General features: G+C 31.3%; 2 protein-coding genes across 3 annotated transcripts; one reads left to right on the top strand and one right to left on the bottom strand.

Moving 5' to 3' along the window:
* Window positions 1-1,742: 1,742 nt before the first annotated feature.
* On the top strand, window positions 1,743-5,741 carry LOC139487886 (oocyte zinc finger protein XlCOF6-like). Of its 2 annotated transcripts, none has more exons than XM_071273052.1 (2): window positions 1,743-1,818; window positions 3,279-5,741. In XM_071273052.1, the coding sequence occupies exon 2, from the start codon at window positions 3,373-3,375 to the stop codon at window positions 5,212-5,214; it is 1,842 nt and encodes a 613-aa protein (XP_071129153.1). In that variant the 5' UTR covers window positions 1,743-1,818; window positions 3,279-3,372; the 3' UTR covers window positions 5,215-5,741. The 2 variants fall into 2 exon arrangements, with proteins under 2 accessions (XP_071129153.1, XP_071129154.1); XM_071273053.1 differs by having other exon boundaries at window positions 1,760-1,859.
* A 2,968-nt stretch (window positions 5,742-8,709) lies between these two features.
* On the bottom strand, window positions 8,710-15,745 carry LOC139487888 (THO complex subunit 4-like). The gene is made up of 6 exons (XM_071273054.1): window positions 15,372-15,745; window positions 13,405-13,569; window positions 12,804-12,951; window positions 11,967-12,090; window positions 11,155-11,317; window positions 8,710-10,589 (listed from the first exon to the last, which is right to left on the bottom strand). Exons 1-6 carry the CDS (start codon window positions 15,630-15,632, stop codon window positions 10,575-10,577), a joined length of 876 nt encoding a protein of 291 aa, XP_071129155.1. The 5' UTR covers window positions 15,633-15,745; the 3' UTR covers window positions 8,710-10,574.
* Window positions 15,746-16,581: the final 836 nt, after the last annotated feature.

Genomic DNA, 16,581 nt, shown 5'->3' on the forward strand with positions numbered 1-16,581 from the left:
TTTAATATGATGTGTATTAAAATACACTAGAAAAAATGCTCCCTGTTATGTATGGAGAGCATTAAATATTCCCCAGGCACATGAACAATAACGAGTACCTTAAGGGAGCTACCATTTGATTTTTATGGGGGGGCTAGGATGAAAAATTTTGTCCTGCATTTTTTTTAGTTGTAATCTCTGTCCTGCCTTTTTATTTTTAACTCTATTCGGTCCTGCCTTTTTTTTTTAGTTTATCCTGACTTTTTTTTACCTAAATTGTCATCCTGACTTTTTTTTTTTGCAAGTGTCTTATCCTGCCTTTTTTTTTAATTCAAAATTCCTGTCCTGCCTATTTTTTTCAAATTTCATCCTAGCCCCCCCATAAAAATCAAATGGTAGCTCCCTAACTCTTAAAAATAATAAAACAGTTTCATAAATTTTTTGTTCACATTGAGTACAGACATACAGGGATAAAATGCCACTTTCTTTGTAAATGCTTAACTTCTCATTTTCCAATTTTGGTTTGCTTGAATATTTAGAGATGTGGTATTATTGCCAATGAGTCATCTGTCCACCTTGAGACCAATTGATGTAGATACAAGCAACTATAGATCATTATATAGCTGTCAACATTATGAGCCAAACTCATACTCTATAGTAAGTTTTAAATGGTCTGGCAGAAAAAATGTGAAATAATTTAAAAAAAAAAAAAAAAAAACCCAATAGCCTGATCTATGCTAGAAGTAAAACAAATATGACTGAGATCAACCAATGACAACTAAAACATTCAAAGAGTTTTTAACATTCCAAAATAATTTTTCAAATATTTTCATATTGCTTTCTGAAGACAAAATAGCGTTAAGGGAATATTAAATTTCAGGGCAAAAAGATAGAACACTTATTAGAGCTGAGATTAAGTGAAGAAATAGACATTAGCTAAATTGGAAATCCAGCAACATCCATAAAGTACTGCTAACCATATTCAAATATTAAAACTGACATCCTTTTGATTTTTCAGGATTGAGAATTTTGAAAAAATAACTTGGTCTGGTAAAAAGTAAAGTATTAAGATTAAAATAAATGATCAATCTCCAAGATTTCTCTTCCCCTGAAATATTATTGATTGTGTAGACATGTGGTGCACAGTATATCTGTTTTATGGAAATTTCGACTGAGGCTGAGACTATAACCACATAGAAGTAGAAGAATTTGATTTACAGTATATTTCTCTTTAAAAGTATCAATAGCACATGCAAACTTCATTACAAATTACCTAGAACATACTATGTATTATAGCTGAAACAAGTATACTATCAATATATTATGTCCCAGGTTATAGCAGTCTCAGAAATTACATGTACTTTTAACAAATCATGCAGGTGCACTCGACTCCAATCATAATTGACAAGGATTGTCAGTTTTCCTATCAAAGGTTGGTAGTTTTCTACGGGCACTCCAGCTTCCTCAACCAATAAAAACTGGCGACCACCTAATAGCAAAATTGCAGTGCTTAAAAGTTGCGTAAAAATATCTTAAAACACCAAAAAACAAAAAACAAAAAAATACTTTTTAAAAACACCTACAATATAAAAAAGGGCAACTTTTGAAATATTTGATTACTAAATATAAATAAGAAATAATCAGATAAAATTATGTCGATTACAGTCATTACAGGTCATGTATATATGTGAGAAACTAGTTAAGCTTCTGTGGATAATTGATGTGTTCCTTATCATTAGGGAGGATTTACAGGCAAGTAGATGCATTCACACATGTTGCAGTCGTTTCTCTCCCCTTCCCATATAGTTCCCAAAACTAAAAGAGAAAGCAAAAACAAAGGTTAGATTATTGGAGTAAGATAATGGATATTGTCACTCACAGTTAGTTCCCAATATAAATTTACTATCTAATAAGTATGACTAAGTGGGGATATGTGGGTGCCATCTGGAACTCTAACCCATATATGTGTTATGATGGTCGACTACCCAAAAAATGGGCGTAGCTAGGTATCCAATAAACTATACTCTATAGGCACAAATTGTGGCAGGCCCACAGCAGGTTTAGGGAAGAGCATTGGTAGGGGTTGAAGCCCCGTACAACAGAAAACGTTTTTTCAGCATCTTAGTTGCAAAATTTGGTGTACAAAAACATTTAGGCTACTGGTTATTTTATTTCATTTGGATCAGCATAGCCCTTTATTAAGCAGCAGAACCTGTTTCTGCTTCAGTATAATTAAAATATACGTCAATTGATAGTACATATTGATGAGCCTACATTAAAAAAAAGAAATAGATAAATAAACACTGAGACTACCATAATATTACTATCTTTTGGACTGCATGTCCACCATTCATCTTTTGATTCTTAAACCTTCACCCTTCCCTGGCCTCACAAACACATACACAGTCAATATGTCATGCTGAAGTTCTGTTATGTTCTGTTCATACTATCTAACAAAATTTAGACTGACCCTTGTTTGTGCCCCCCAACCCTAACTTTTTTATGGCATCAGCCAAAAAAAAAAAAAAAATCTGGAATTTCAGCTTTTTCCCTGGCCGATTTGCATTTTATTGTATTTTTAAAAATCGATTTCCCATGTGTAAAAAAAAAACAAAAAAAACTTCTTACTTACCCTTATTTTAAAAAGGATGTTACTGGAAAAACACATATTTTTTTTAGGCCTAATTATGAAAAAATCATTTTTAGAAGTGAAATAATTTTTTTTTTGGCCCACAACATACATGAATCAGTAGAATATTAAGGTGGAATATATGATGACATACAGTTCCAATGCTCTACTGATTCACTAAGGATAATAGAAAAGGGTTTTGACGACTTCACATGCATCTACATGCAGACATGAAAGACAGATAAGTTAACATTGCTTATTAATTTTTTAAATAAACCAAAATTGGTGAGAAAAAATTATATGTAGGCATGTGACTAAAGTGTCTAACAGCAGCTACATGCCTGCCATATATAACTTCTATAATTGTATATTATCAATTATCATGTATATGGATAGTTGACCTTCATAACACATACATGTATGTTGTCTGAAAAGAAGAGGAACAGTTTTATCACAAAGTTTTTACATTCTCAAAAGTGTATGTAGATTTTAAGTATATTTATTCTTTATGTTCTTAGAGTCTAATTTTGTGTATGAAGATAGAATTTCTTTGAAATCTTTGCAATGGAACCTAAGAGTTTTATTGACAAATACTAAATAATTTCTAATCTACAATCTATTATTTTATCTTTAGTTTCAGTTGAATTTAAATGAATCATTCTGTTTTCAGAGCAATAAATAATGAAATGAGAGATATTGGAATGCAACATTATAGTGCACTGTAAGAGAGAAATTGGCAAAATATACAACTCACAGAATTAGAGATGCAACAGAAGGAGACAGGCACAGACTTTTTGTCACAAATCAATGAATCATCATATAATCAAGATGAGAATACTTTAATAAGTGATCAACAAAAGGAGACAGACCCAGACTTTTTGTCACAAATCAATAAATCTTCAAATAGTCAAGATGAGAATATTACTTTAACGAGAAATCAAGGATCCAAGAAGTGCCAGTGTCAGATATGCAAAAACTTTTACTTTTCTGAATACTCTTTAAAGATTCACTTGAAACGTATGCATGCAGAAAACTTGGTTCATACTTGTAGGAATTGTGGAAAAAGCTTTAACCAAAGATACAACTTATTTATTCATATGAAGTATCACTACAATCAAATACCTAGACCATTTGCATGCAAAGAATGTGGTAAAACTTTCACTTCAAAACATCGTTTATTCGTTCATCAACAGACCCATTCTACTGATAAGTTTACTTGTAGCATTTGTGGAAAAGAATTGTTAACCTCAGAGGGTAGAAGAAATCACTATCGACGTCATGTCAAAGAAAAAAGGCATGCATATGAAATATGTGGTCACAAATTTCATTCTCCTTCAGAACTGGATGCCCATTCTATAACACATGAGAGACAGTTTTTTGAATGTTCTTTGTGCAATAAAAAATATTCTACATACAAACTGCTTGAAAGACATGAGAAGATTCACACTGGAAATTATGATAGACCTGTTACATGTCACCTTTGTCACAAGTTTTTCTTCCGATTGTCTGTTTTAAAAAGACATATAAAAGAAGTGCATAGCAGTACTACCTACAGTTGTGATATCTGCGGAACTAAGACAAAATCTGAAAAAAATCTTAAATTACACTACAAGAGGATTCATTCAACACGTTCAGGAGAAAAGAAGTTTAATTGTACAGTTTGTGACAAAAAATTTAGTTTTAAAACCTGCTTAGTTGACCATTTCAGAAGATGTCACACTGACCCAGAAAATGTAAAATATCCTTATACTTGTCATATTTGTAAAAAAGGATTTTTTGTAAAAGCAATATATGAAGGTCACTTAAATACCCATTTTGGAAAAAGACCATTTTCATGTCAGTATTGTCCTAAATCTTACTGTAATATTTATTATCTAAATATTCATACCAAAAGAACTCATTCTGGAAGAAAAGTCTGTAAACCAAAGCCATTTGAGTGTGAATTTTGTGGTAAAATGTTTGATTATAAAAGTACAAGAAAAGAACACATCAGAAAACACACAGGATATTATTGCCCATTTGTATGTTCAATTTGTGGAAAAACTTTAAAATCAAAATTAAGTTATAAGATGCATCAAAACACACATTCAAGACCATTTCACTGTGGAATTTGTCAAGCAAGATATAGTTCTAATAAAGCACTTGTTAAACATATGAAATCGCATGAGAAGGAATTACCGGCACCAAAAATAAAAGTTGAAGATGAAACTATAGGACAGAAAACAAGATTGGTAGGTTTTGAAGAACACATTGCTTCATCCAATAAGTTTAAGAATTTAGATACAGTACAACCAAATTTTACTGTTAGCACAATAATAGATGGACATGACTTACAAGAATTTTCTATTTCCAATGCAAAGTCAGGTCTTACAAGTTCCACATTGCCAAATCCTACAGTAAAGACTGAACAACCTTCAAGATATATTCCTTTCAACAGCCACCATGAGGAAGACAGCAACCTCAATTCCACTACTAGTAATGTGCTTATGTTAAACAAAATAGGATCTTTTAAAGTCAGTGCAGAAAGTCTAAAAGAGATATTAAGTGGAAAGCAAGTTTTATCTCTTGTCAAAAGGGAGAATGCTATAAAGAAAGAAAATCAGTAAAGTACATTGTAAATGGTTGTTGTGCAAGTAGAGATTGTCTTGTTTATGTGTTTTGACATAGATTTATTTCATTTTTTGAGAGAAAAAAAATTTAATTATTACTTTTTCAAATATACATGTTTGACGTCACCCTTCTGAATCGAAAGACAAGTATATATGAAAACAATTTTTTTTATTAATGATTAAAATGAAAAACCTTTTATTAATCCTTTTAAACTTAAAAAAAAAAACATCAAACTTATATTTTATCACTAATTAACAGTACAAGATTTTAGAATAGTAAAGTTGTTAACTTATCATGCTTATGATGAGGTGTGTACAAGTATTTTGAGTATCAGGGAATGAATATGCACATTTGTAGATATGAAAATTTAAGCCTATTTAATGTTAATTATTGTCAAAATGTACATAAAATATTTAAGATCAAATTCATTATAAATAAATGGATGGGTTTTAAGAGCATTTAAACAATGTAACAAATGTTGATGCTTACAACCAATGTGTAAAAACTGAAGTTGAATAAATATCAAAATATTTTAAATAAAATATAATAAGAGATGATATGATGTCATGAGATGTCCTTAAGCATTATGTTCCATATATATAGATATAAGATGATGTGATATAAGTGCTAATGAGCCAACTCTCATTCCAAGTTACAATTGGTAAAAGTCTTGGCTTCCTTATAGTCTTCCGTTATCCTGTATCATAATTATTTTTTTTACTCATAATATATCTGACATGTACATTGTATATTGACATTGTATATTACATTGTGATGATCTGAAGAAAAACGTTGCAAAGATGCAACCAAAATTATTTTGATATAGTGTATTGCAATCGTCCTTTCTTTTGTCCAACTAGTATTTTTGTCTCACTTTTCTTAGTTTCTTCTAAACAAATTCAATTCATATTGGTTAACATCTTAACAGTGATGAGTTGTATTTTGTGAGCAATTTTTTTATCTGTCGAACACCTCCTTCCTCTTTGCTGATACTTTTCATTTTTCAATGAGTTGAATAAACTGTTCAGTGTGAGCTAAGGCTCCATGTTAATGGTTTACTTTTATAAATTGTTACTTGGATGGAGAGATGTCTCATTGGCACTCAATTGACTCAAACAACATCTTCCTATATCTATTAATATTTTGTCACATTTTTCCAGATTTCTCAACTAAATAACATCATAGGGGGTCTGTCAGGTCTGTGCTCTGACCGTGATGACTTGTAACATGTTAGCACTTATCAGATCTTTCAGATTGTCTCCAACAATGGACAAAAACACTAAAAAAGAAAACATCAAAAAACAAATTTGTTGCCCTGATTTCAGACTTGGCCAATTGCTGCTGTAACCTTATTCTTTTACCAAGTGACCTCAAAAATCAAAAGGTGTTAGTTTATTTATTGACTTGCATCATGGTTATTAACAAATCAATGTTGTTAAAAGTTGGGACATTTGGTTCAAAAGATAAGATGTTGAAACCCACAATTCAGTCTATCAATAGCTTCTGTGACCTCAATCTTTGACCTGTTGTCCCAAATTTCAGTAGGGATCTCCAACCTCATTGACCAACCAACTTTGGTTAAAATAGGCATACAGTTGAAGGATAATAGAATAGGACATAATCCAACATAGTTTGTCAAAATATAAATGACTTCTGTTTATAGTTATAACAAGAGTGCACACGCTGAAATGTCTTGCCTTCTTTACTAATCATTGATATCATGTTGATATTCATAAATATAAAGCTAAACTACAACTATCACGTAAACTTAACATGATCCAAGAAAATGAGGTCATGGTCATACAAACCAAACATGAAATACATTTACACCTTACAATCATTCAATACACTAAATATAGATGACCTATTGCTTATAGTTTCTAACTTACAGACTAAATCAAGAAAACTAAACATTGACCAATGAACCATGAAAATGAGGTCAATGTCAGATGAACCATGCTAGGCAGACATGTACAGCCTCCAATTCTTCCATACAACAAATAAAGGTGACCTATTGCTTATAGTTGAAGAAAAACAGACAAAAACACAAACACTTAATACTGAGTAATGAACTGTGAAAATGAGGCCAAGGTCAATTCAAACCTGCGAGACCGACATGTACATCATCAAAATATTTTCATACATCAAATGTTTTAAACATATTGCATACAGTATACAGACTAAAACACAAATCTTAACTTAACCACTAAACCATGTTGGACATTTACAAATTACAGTCCTTCTATACACTGAATATACTAGACCTATTGCTTAAAGTATCCAAGATATGGACTTCACTTATCTATGAAATGAGGTTGAGGTCAAGTGAAAACTGTCTTGACGGGCATGAGGACCTTGCAAGCTACCCACATACCAAATATAGTCACCCTTTTACTCATAATAAGAGAGAAATTAACATTAATTTTTTTTTTCAAATAGTCGCTGAACCAAGAAAATAAGGTCAAGGATAATGGACAGACGGAAATATCGTAACATGAGGCCTCTTTTTACAAAGAATAAAACATCCAGGTCTTTCACCTTCTAAAATATAAAGCTTTTAAGGAGTAAAATGCCACCACCTCAGAATTACTATTCCTATGTGAAGCTTTCTGCGACAGAGGTCACAGGCTTGACAAAAAAAAGACCAAACACAAAAACTAGAGATCAATGAACCATAAAAATAAGGTCATGATCGCATGAATATCTGCCAGACATGTACACCTTACAATAATTTGATACACCAAAAATAGTTGACTTACTGTCAAGAACACAGAACTCAGTACATGCATCATTAATTTCTATTGCTAAAACTTGGGTCAGCACTTTTGCTAGTACCATCTGCTCCAAAACGTTTTTTGCAGAACAGACTTGATTTTAATATTACATTAGATTGATTGGAGTTTAATGAAAACTTTCAACACAACATGTTGGCTTTTTTTTTGGTAGCCAGTTTTTGTTGTTGGGGAAAGCTGCAATTGACAGAAGAGGAACTACTAATACCACTCAACCACCAAGGCCCCAATATAACATTAGATGCTGTACCAAAACTAAGATTGCAACTTCCTGAATCATGGCTGACAGTTCACCTTAGAAACATCTTTTTAAGTATTTGGCCTCGTGAACTTTTTGTGGAACGTATACTGTATAGACATTTCCAGAGTGCAAAATACAGTCAGTGTTCTCCATTTTTCACCAAGGTAAGATGGGTGTTTTGATTAAATCACTTGCAACCGGGTGGTTTTTTTTTGTTTTAACATATGCAAGAGAAATCAATATTGTTCACCTTTGTTTAGATCACTTTTCTTATATAGAACTTGCATGATGTTAAATTTTATTGGAATGAAATATTTGCTAGACATTAGTTCCTGCAATAGACCACAGCAAATTTATAAGCATATGTTCTGTAGGAATATGTCATGTGCACTGAAGACGGTATTCTTAGTTTACACCTCATTACATATTGTGATAACAAAGCAATAAAATACACAAAATGAATAAAAAATATTTTATTTACAAGACATATTTTGATGATGATGAATTGATAAATGTAAATGAAATGCGTTAAATCCTTCCTGCAAGAAATATTTAAATGAAAATTAAAAATTAAGAGATCCTTTTCTAGCAAATTGAACATTTGCAATATTAGTTTTCTCATCATCAATTCAACCATCACATTCAAATGAACATTTTTAAAAAGAGGTATATTTTCTGAATAAAATTTGATTATACACCTTAAGTCATTTAAGTATAGAATTGTCGGCCTTTAAATTCATTTTCACACAACTTTTGGAGAAATTTAACAATGACAATTTGACACAAGTTGATTTTGATTTCAAACGAATTATCCATTGAATCATATGATAGTCACAAACAACTTGACAAAAAGGTCTGAAGTAATACATATTTAAAATTAAAATTTCCATTCATCTCTGTTTCTGCCCTTTATTTTCTTCATGTTTTGAAAAAATATTAATGGAAAATAAATATTGTCTACAAATACAGTAAAAGAGAACATAGACTTTAGTCAAAAAGGTATTTATTTGTAATATGTGCAAAATTGCAAAAAATATATTAGGTTATATATAAAACACAGCACTAGTGTTCAAAATTGAGATCCCCAAGTAATAAAGCTGGAGAGTACCCACAAAGAAAAAATGCCAAATAAAACAACTACAACTGATTCTAACCATAAATTACCCAAATACACTAAAATCTAGTCATGTCAGCCCTTTTCTATTTCAAAATTAAAATAATTTTCACATTCATTCCTGGTCCAACTTCATTTGTACTGCAGTATTTTTTTTAACATTTAATGTGATATGGAAATATAAAGAAGATCAAATTTTCCTAATGACCAAATTATTCGATCACTTGGCTTTCTCTACTATCAACTGATTTGATCAATCTTACACATTAAAATAAAACAATAAAATACAAAAGTGATTTGTGTGATGAAAACTAAATCAGGTTCTCAAGTTTTATAAATGTTCTAGCATACCTGAAGTAACCATGACATATATCTTGTATGACATACAAAAAACATCAACATAAATAGTACATATTACAGTAAAACAAATTAACTATTATTCAATGTATTCAAATCATGACCAACCACAATGTAACATTTGTGTATTTTTCTTTTTCTCTCAAAACAATAATGCATATGTCAATGAATAAGTTTTTGGTACCTATATGGACTTAGAAAGATACTGACATAATTTGTGTGCAGAATTCCAAAATTTTTTTGTTCAGTTGCCTTGTGTCCAGAATAAGTTTTTTGGGGGAGCTTATAATCAACATTTATAGGAACAAGAGATTAATATATGAGTCTTTTTAATATGTGGAAAATGGAAATATTTATGTATTTATATTTATTATATACTCAAAAATGTTATGCTAAGTCCATATTGTCCATGAAACTTTTAGGACGAAAATAAATAATAATAAATGTTCAGGTTTACATGTGCATTTTTTTTTCTTGTTTAATATGAAGTATAAATTTTAAATTGTTTAAAATAATAAAACAAAATAAAATTATATGCAAATATAAATTACTTTGAAAACTGAATTGCAAATATTAAAATCAACAAAATAAAAACATGTAGATTTCATTTGAAATAAGATATAATAGTTCTTCTATTTCATTTATCGAGTACACGCTCTCCAAGCCTATTTAGGCTGTTCACTGAAATTGAATCTTACAAGAATTTATCAATGATCACAGTATATTTCATTCTTCTCTTTACTCGATGATGGATCCATTCACTCTTATAAAGTTTTCACATAACTACAATACTCAATCAAGTGTCAGTGAGAATTATTTCCTTTGCCTTTCCTATATAAGTTCTTTCAAACATCAATCAGTTTCCATCTGCAAATGAATAATTTAAAATATTATTTAATAACAACACATTTTTCATAACTATAAGAAAACACAACACACCAGTTTTTTGACAACCTTTAAATTGTTATGATATACATAGCTTGCTTATCTCCCTTTCTAAGGTCAAGTGTCTCATCTCTAGTCATTTTATAACTTATCAGTGGATGTCTAATATTTTTATTGATTTTTTTGTCATTCAATACAGATCTTTCTTAGTTTGTAATAAATTTGTGTAATCCCAATAAAAGGTAGGACAGTACTGGCTTATTTTGAAAGATTTTTGGTTCCCCTTATTGAATAACATTATCTCAAATAAATGTGGTTGGTAGTTTAAAATATTCAACCAAAACACGGTGTCAATTTTACCTGACTGCAACAATAAATGATATATTCTGTTCCAAAACACTTCAATTATAGCACCCCATTATTATGTTATCTTTATATCTCTCTAATATGCATCCTTTGGCTTATGATCAATAAAATTATTTTTTTAAGTATGTGCACGATGTTTGATGAATCAGCAATACTCCCAAAAGTTTATTCTAACTTTTACCTTTGAATTATATGCTTCTAATTCAGCATCAAGTTCTTCTGCTGTTCTAGGTTTCTTATTTCCTCCTCCACGTCCTCTTCCTCCCCGACCTCTAAATCCTCCTCCTCCACCACCACCACCACCACCACCTCCTCCTCCTCCTCGCCTGCCACCACGACTAAACCTTCAATTTAAAAGTTCAGTGAAAACATAGGTTATATTTCATAAATAAGACTTGCATGTTATATATAACGTATATATTATCAAATGTAAGAATTTTATATCTTAAACATATTTAATTTGCAGATTTACCTAGAAAATACTTGAAAATGGAATTAAACAGAAGTAATCAGCCTTTTTTCTGAAACTTAACTTATCATTCTATTTATAATATCCTCCAGCAGTAATGTTGTTTTAATCATCGTTTACATACAATATATATGGACAGACTTATGATTGTTTACATCCACGTTAACTTTAGCTTTAACAGTTGTCTCATTAGCAGTCAAACCATATCTAACATTGATAATGAACAAATGGATGAGTAGACACCAGGATTACTATGTACCGCTGCTCCATTATCAGGTTATAGTTATAGTACAATGATCAAACATATGAATTCAGGGAATATCATTAACCACACAATTGTAGGCGAAAAAAATCTTCCATAATTTTATCAAGTATCAAACAAAAACATTTGATCAGCTGTATATAGACTTTAGAGTAAACTTAAAACTGTTTGATTGCCAGCTGCACACACATATAATTTATATAGCTGTATATATATATCATTATGAGTTAGCTAAAGCTATTTTAAATTAAGAGCAACCTACCCTCGTCCTCCTCCTCTTCCTCCACCACCACCACCTCCTCTGCTTACACCTAGTCTGCTTCTATTAAATCCATCTCCTGAACCAGAATCTGTTGGACCAATCAACTGTATATTCATGGGTCGGCCTAAAACATTATTATATAAAAATTAAGTTTTAAATCTTTATAGCATAATACAATCATGGAAATACAATTTGTCATCATGACATGGGAAATGAAATTAACTGTAACAATATATACATGCGTATGAACAAAATTGACTTTTGTGCTACTTTAAATATTGATTGAGGCCAAACATGATATTAGGAGTAAAGTTAATGTGTTTTTAAAAATGTACAGCACATGTATCTGTCCAATGATTTTGAATTTAAAATGAAATGATCATTCAGCTTCAAAGATTGATTGATTTTTTATTACGCCAAATCAGCAAAAAAAGGCTATATCATGGTGTCAGCTTCCGAGAAAGTTGCTAATATAAACCTGTAGTTTTCATAAAATTCTCGCATTGACACAAACTAGAAAGTCCTTGATCAGTAATGATTAGGTCACTGTAAATTATTGCTTATATTAATCTCTTGATAAAAATTTCATATAATTTGGACAAAACAGGTGCTTACTATGGAATTTCCTACATACTTTTTTACTTGACATTACTTTACTTAGTCTTCATAAAAAGATCAATGATTTTTATCCTTATGTGTTTATATATTTTTAATAAACTTTTATTTACACAATATATTGTTATTCAGATTCAACTGGAACAGTAGAAATTACCTAACTATTTGATACCAGATAAAAAGATGTTATGTAACAACATGTATATATTCATTGACTATTACCATCTAAAGGAACATTATTATATTGTTTCATGGCTTTTGCAGCATCTGAATTTCTCTCATATATCACTTCTGCTGTGCCTAAAGATCTTCCAGATCTGTCATAGTGTATAGCTGCCTTCTTCAATGGACCAAATTCTGCAAACAGTTCCTGAAGAAAAAAATTAAAATGCAAGCATGCTTAAATGTACTCAAATTGAGCAGTTATGATCATATTTTCTAACTGGTTCTTTTGTTAAAACATCTATTATATGATTCAAGGTAATATGTCTATCATTTTGTTTTTCTTCATGTCTTAAGATTTTATGAACAAAACTATGCCACCTTTAATTTAGTAATATTTATAATGATTTTGTTTAAAATACATATTCGTGTAATCTTAAAACTTGTATTAATACATTGAAATATAAAATACAAATGTAATTCCTCACTGGTAAGATTTTATTCAAATATCTGCATGTTTTGAAAATTAAGAATACAAGATAACAAGACTATCTGCATTTTGTACATGTATGTATTAAATGTTTCTTTTCCTATATTTCAAACTCCTACATAAAAGCAAAAGAACTAGGAACAACATGAAAATCTTATTAAATTGAAGTACCTGTATATCAGAATCATTGACCCCAAAGTCTAAATTGGATATATGTAGTTTACTTGTGCTGCCACCACCCCCAACAGCAGCTCCTCCTCCTCTACCCCTCTTCATTGTACCAACATCTCCGTCAAACATATCATGCTTCCATACATCATCTGGTGTGTCTTTAGACTAAACAAATGGAAAAACAAATCCTATTAATTTTTATGCATCAATCACGTTTCATGGTGTTACATTCTAGATTACTTGTTTAACTTAACTGGCATCAGCATGTATAAACAGATACAAAAGGCTGTCAAAAAGTCAGCAAAAAAGTGGGTTTTTTTTATACAATTTCAGGCAAATATGCTGGTTATTAGACAAATATTCAACAGTCCTATCAACATGATAAACAAATAATATATAGAGTCCAGAACTTGATGTCAAAATCATAGTTATTGTGTCTGGCAACTTAGTCTTTAATTCATCAATTCACAATTTATCATGTAAATTATATATACAATATATACAATTGTAAATGTAGAAAACCATGAAATAATTTTAGAACATTGTGTATTTGTGCATACTTTTTCAGAACAAGCAGTCTTCACGTCAATATTTTAAATCTACAGGCCTGAAGCTGAGTCTTATAAAATTTTTAGCTATATTCTATTGGCGTGTAGAGATATTTTTGACAGGCAAGACAGCATTTTTACAAGCCTAGGCTGGTGAGCCTACATATATGGTTGAGCCTGAAGACTGATCATGAAATAAATAACAGATATATCATATGTAGTATGAAAAATCACAAGGTACATGTAGCTAACAAAAAGTGTTTAATTCAACCTATATTTTCTAACATTCCCTTGCATTTCCCATGATTAAACATGTACACACATCAATCTGCTGGTAATTTATTTATCTTTACAACAATATAACATGTTTCATGAACTTTGTACAAGTATAGATAGTAAATCCCCCATTCACAGAACACAATTGTCTGTGATCTAACAAAAAATAATACTACATATATTTATAGATTATTGTTGATTATCTCAACAAGATTGATTTTCTCGCTTGAGCCGAAAAGACGAAAGCAAAAAAAGCAATCGAGTTGAGATGACCAATGATGATCTGTTTATCGCTATTTTACCTATGACAACGTTTTCAATTTCATTAGCAACGCCACATGCCTCCTTTATTTCTAGCGATAATTTTCCATCTCAGGCGAGTAGCATGATATGAAAAATTATCACATAAAAAGATCAAACAAAAATGCACAAAATAGCGATAAGATGGTTTATAATACACCTTATTATGGCTATTTATCCGCCATTACTCAAAACTGGACATCACACAGGTTCCTGTAAAATTTTGAAACAATACAAATATCTGACGCCACAATGGAATTTAAGTGATTTTCATTTTTGTATGAAGCCATAGTTCAAATGGGACAGATTTTCATGTCAGCCAGGCTTAACGATAAGGTGTATTTATATTCCTCAAATTAATGAGCATGTTGATAATAATCATAAACAAGAATGTGTCCTCAGTACACGAATGCCCCACTCGCACTATCATTTTCTATGTTCAGTGGACCGTGAAAGTGGGGTAAAATCTCTAATTTGGCATTAAAATTAGAAAGATCATATCATAGGGAACATGTGTACCAAGTTTGAAGTCGATTGGACTTCAACTTCATCAAAAACTACCTCGACCAAAAACTTTAACCTGAAGCGGGACAGACGGACGAACGAACGGACGGACGCACAGACCAGAAAACATAATGCCCCTCTACTATCGTAGGTGGGGCATAAAAAATTAGTGAATTGGACAAAAACTACTCTTAAGTAATGATAACCTGTGCAGTTGCAAAAGTTTTAAGGCCTAGCATCCACAAATTATATTAAGAAATAGACAAAATAATGAAATGAAATTATGTACACAACAAAAACAAAGACTGGTCTGATGTCGACATCATTTTTGAAGTTTACCCGGGAAAAGCTTTGTCTTCCTCCACCACCACTGGTTCTTCTTTTCTGAATGCCGCCACGAAACACTCCTCCTCCACCGCCGCCTCGATTCTGTCGGCCCCCAAAGCCTCCTCCCCCGCGTCTACCTCTTGTTGCACCACCGGCACCACCGCCGCCGGAACCGCGTCCCCTCCTTTGACCGCCTCCTCTACCACGACCTCCTTTTTTGGTTGACTTGATTATATCATCTAAACTCATGTCCATTTTGTCTCCCATTGTCATAACCTTTGTAGAAATACGTTGTTCAATCAATATCTACCGGCTTTGTTGGTGTTCTCGTGTTCTCTGTTTAGTGAAAATGGCGGCATACGAGTGGTGCACGATGGGATAGGGAATTTTATAATAAGATTGTCTCCCCTTGCTTTTGAAAAAAAATAAGTGCGGGTTGGATCTTGCCTCGATCACAGGGGCACATGAATCTTATGTTAAAATGTACTATGCCTTACGCCCAACAAAAAACTCGAAGAATGCCTAGTCTTTTTCTTGTAAATATGGCGTATATGTACTGTAAAAGATAAAAAAAAAAAAAAAAGAATTAGATTATATAAATTTTATGAGCCAATGTTGGACCCCGAGGGGCATAAAGATTAGAATGTAGGACAGAAAGTCACAGGACAAAAAGTCACAGACAAAAAGTCACGGACAAAAAGTCACAGGACAAAAAGTTACAATTCATATTTTCTTTGAATAAAAAACCCTTATTTCTACAAAAATATTTTTGTATTTTTCTTGAACTATTGTATATAAACCAACTTTGTAAACAAAATTTTTCATTTAAGATGATCAAATAATTGTTAAAAAAAACATATTGTCAACGTTGCTTTGCACTTAAATGGCTTCATGGTGCCAAGAAATATATCTTTTGCATGATTAAAATTAAATAAATCTTCATTTTTCAAGTATAATGACACATTTCCTCAACTTTAGTATGCATATTTCAAAATATTCTCTTATATATCCAAGCAATTGTCAGCAAATTATTTGTGACTTTTTGTCCTGTGACTATTTGTCCTACCTAATTTGTGACTTTATGTCCTGTGACTTTTTGTCCTGTGACTTTCTGTCCGTTTACCAAAGAGAATACAGAGAAAGAAAATCCAATAAATAACAGATTACAAACCAAATAACAGACACAAATATACAATATATATAATCCTTATAATGATATACC

Source organism: Mytilus edulis, chromosome 9 (assembly GCF_963676685.1).
Source record: "Mytilus edulis chromosome 9, xbMytEdul2.2, whole genome shotgun sequence".
NCBI classification, from domain to species: domain Eukaryota; kingdom Metazoa; phylum Mollusca; class Bivalvia; order Mytilida; family Mytilidae; genus Mytilus; species Mytilus edulis.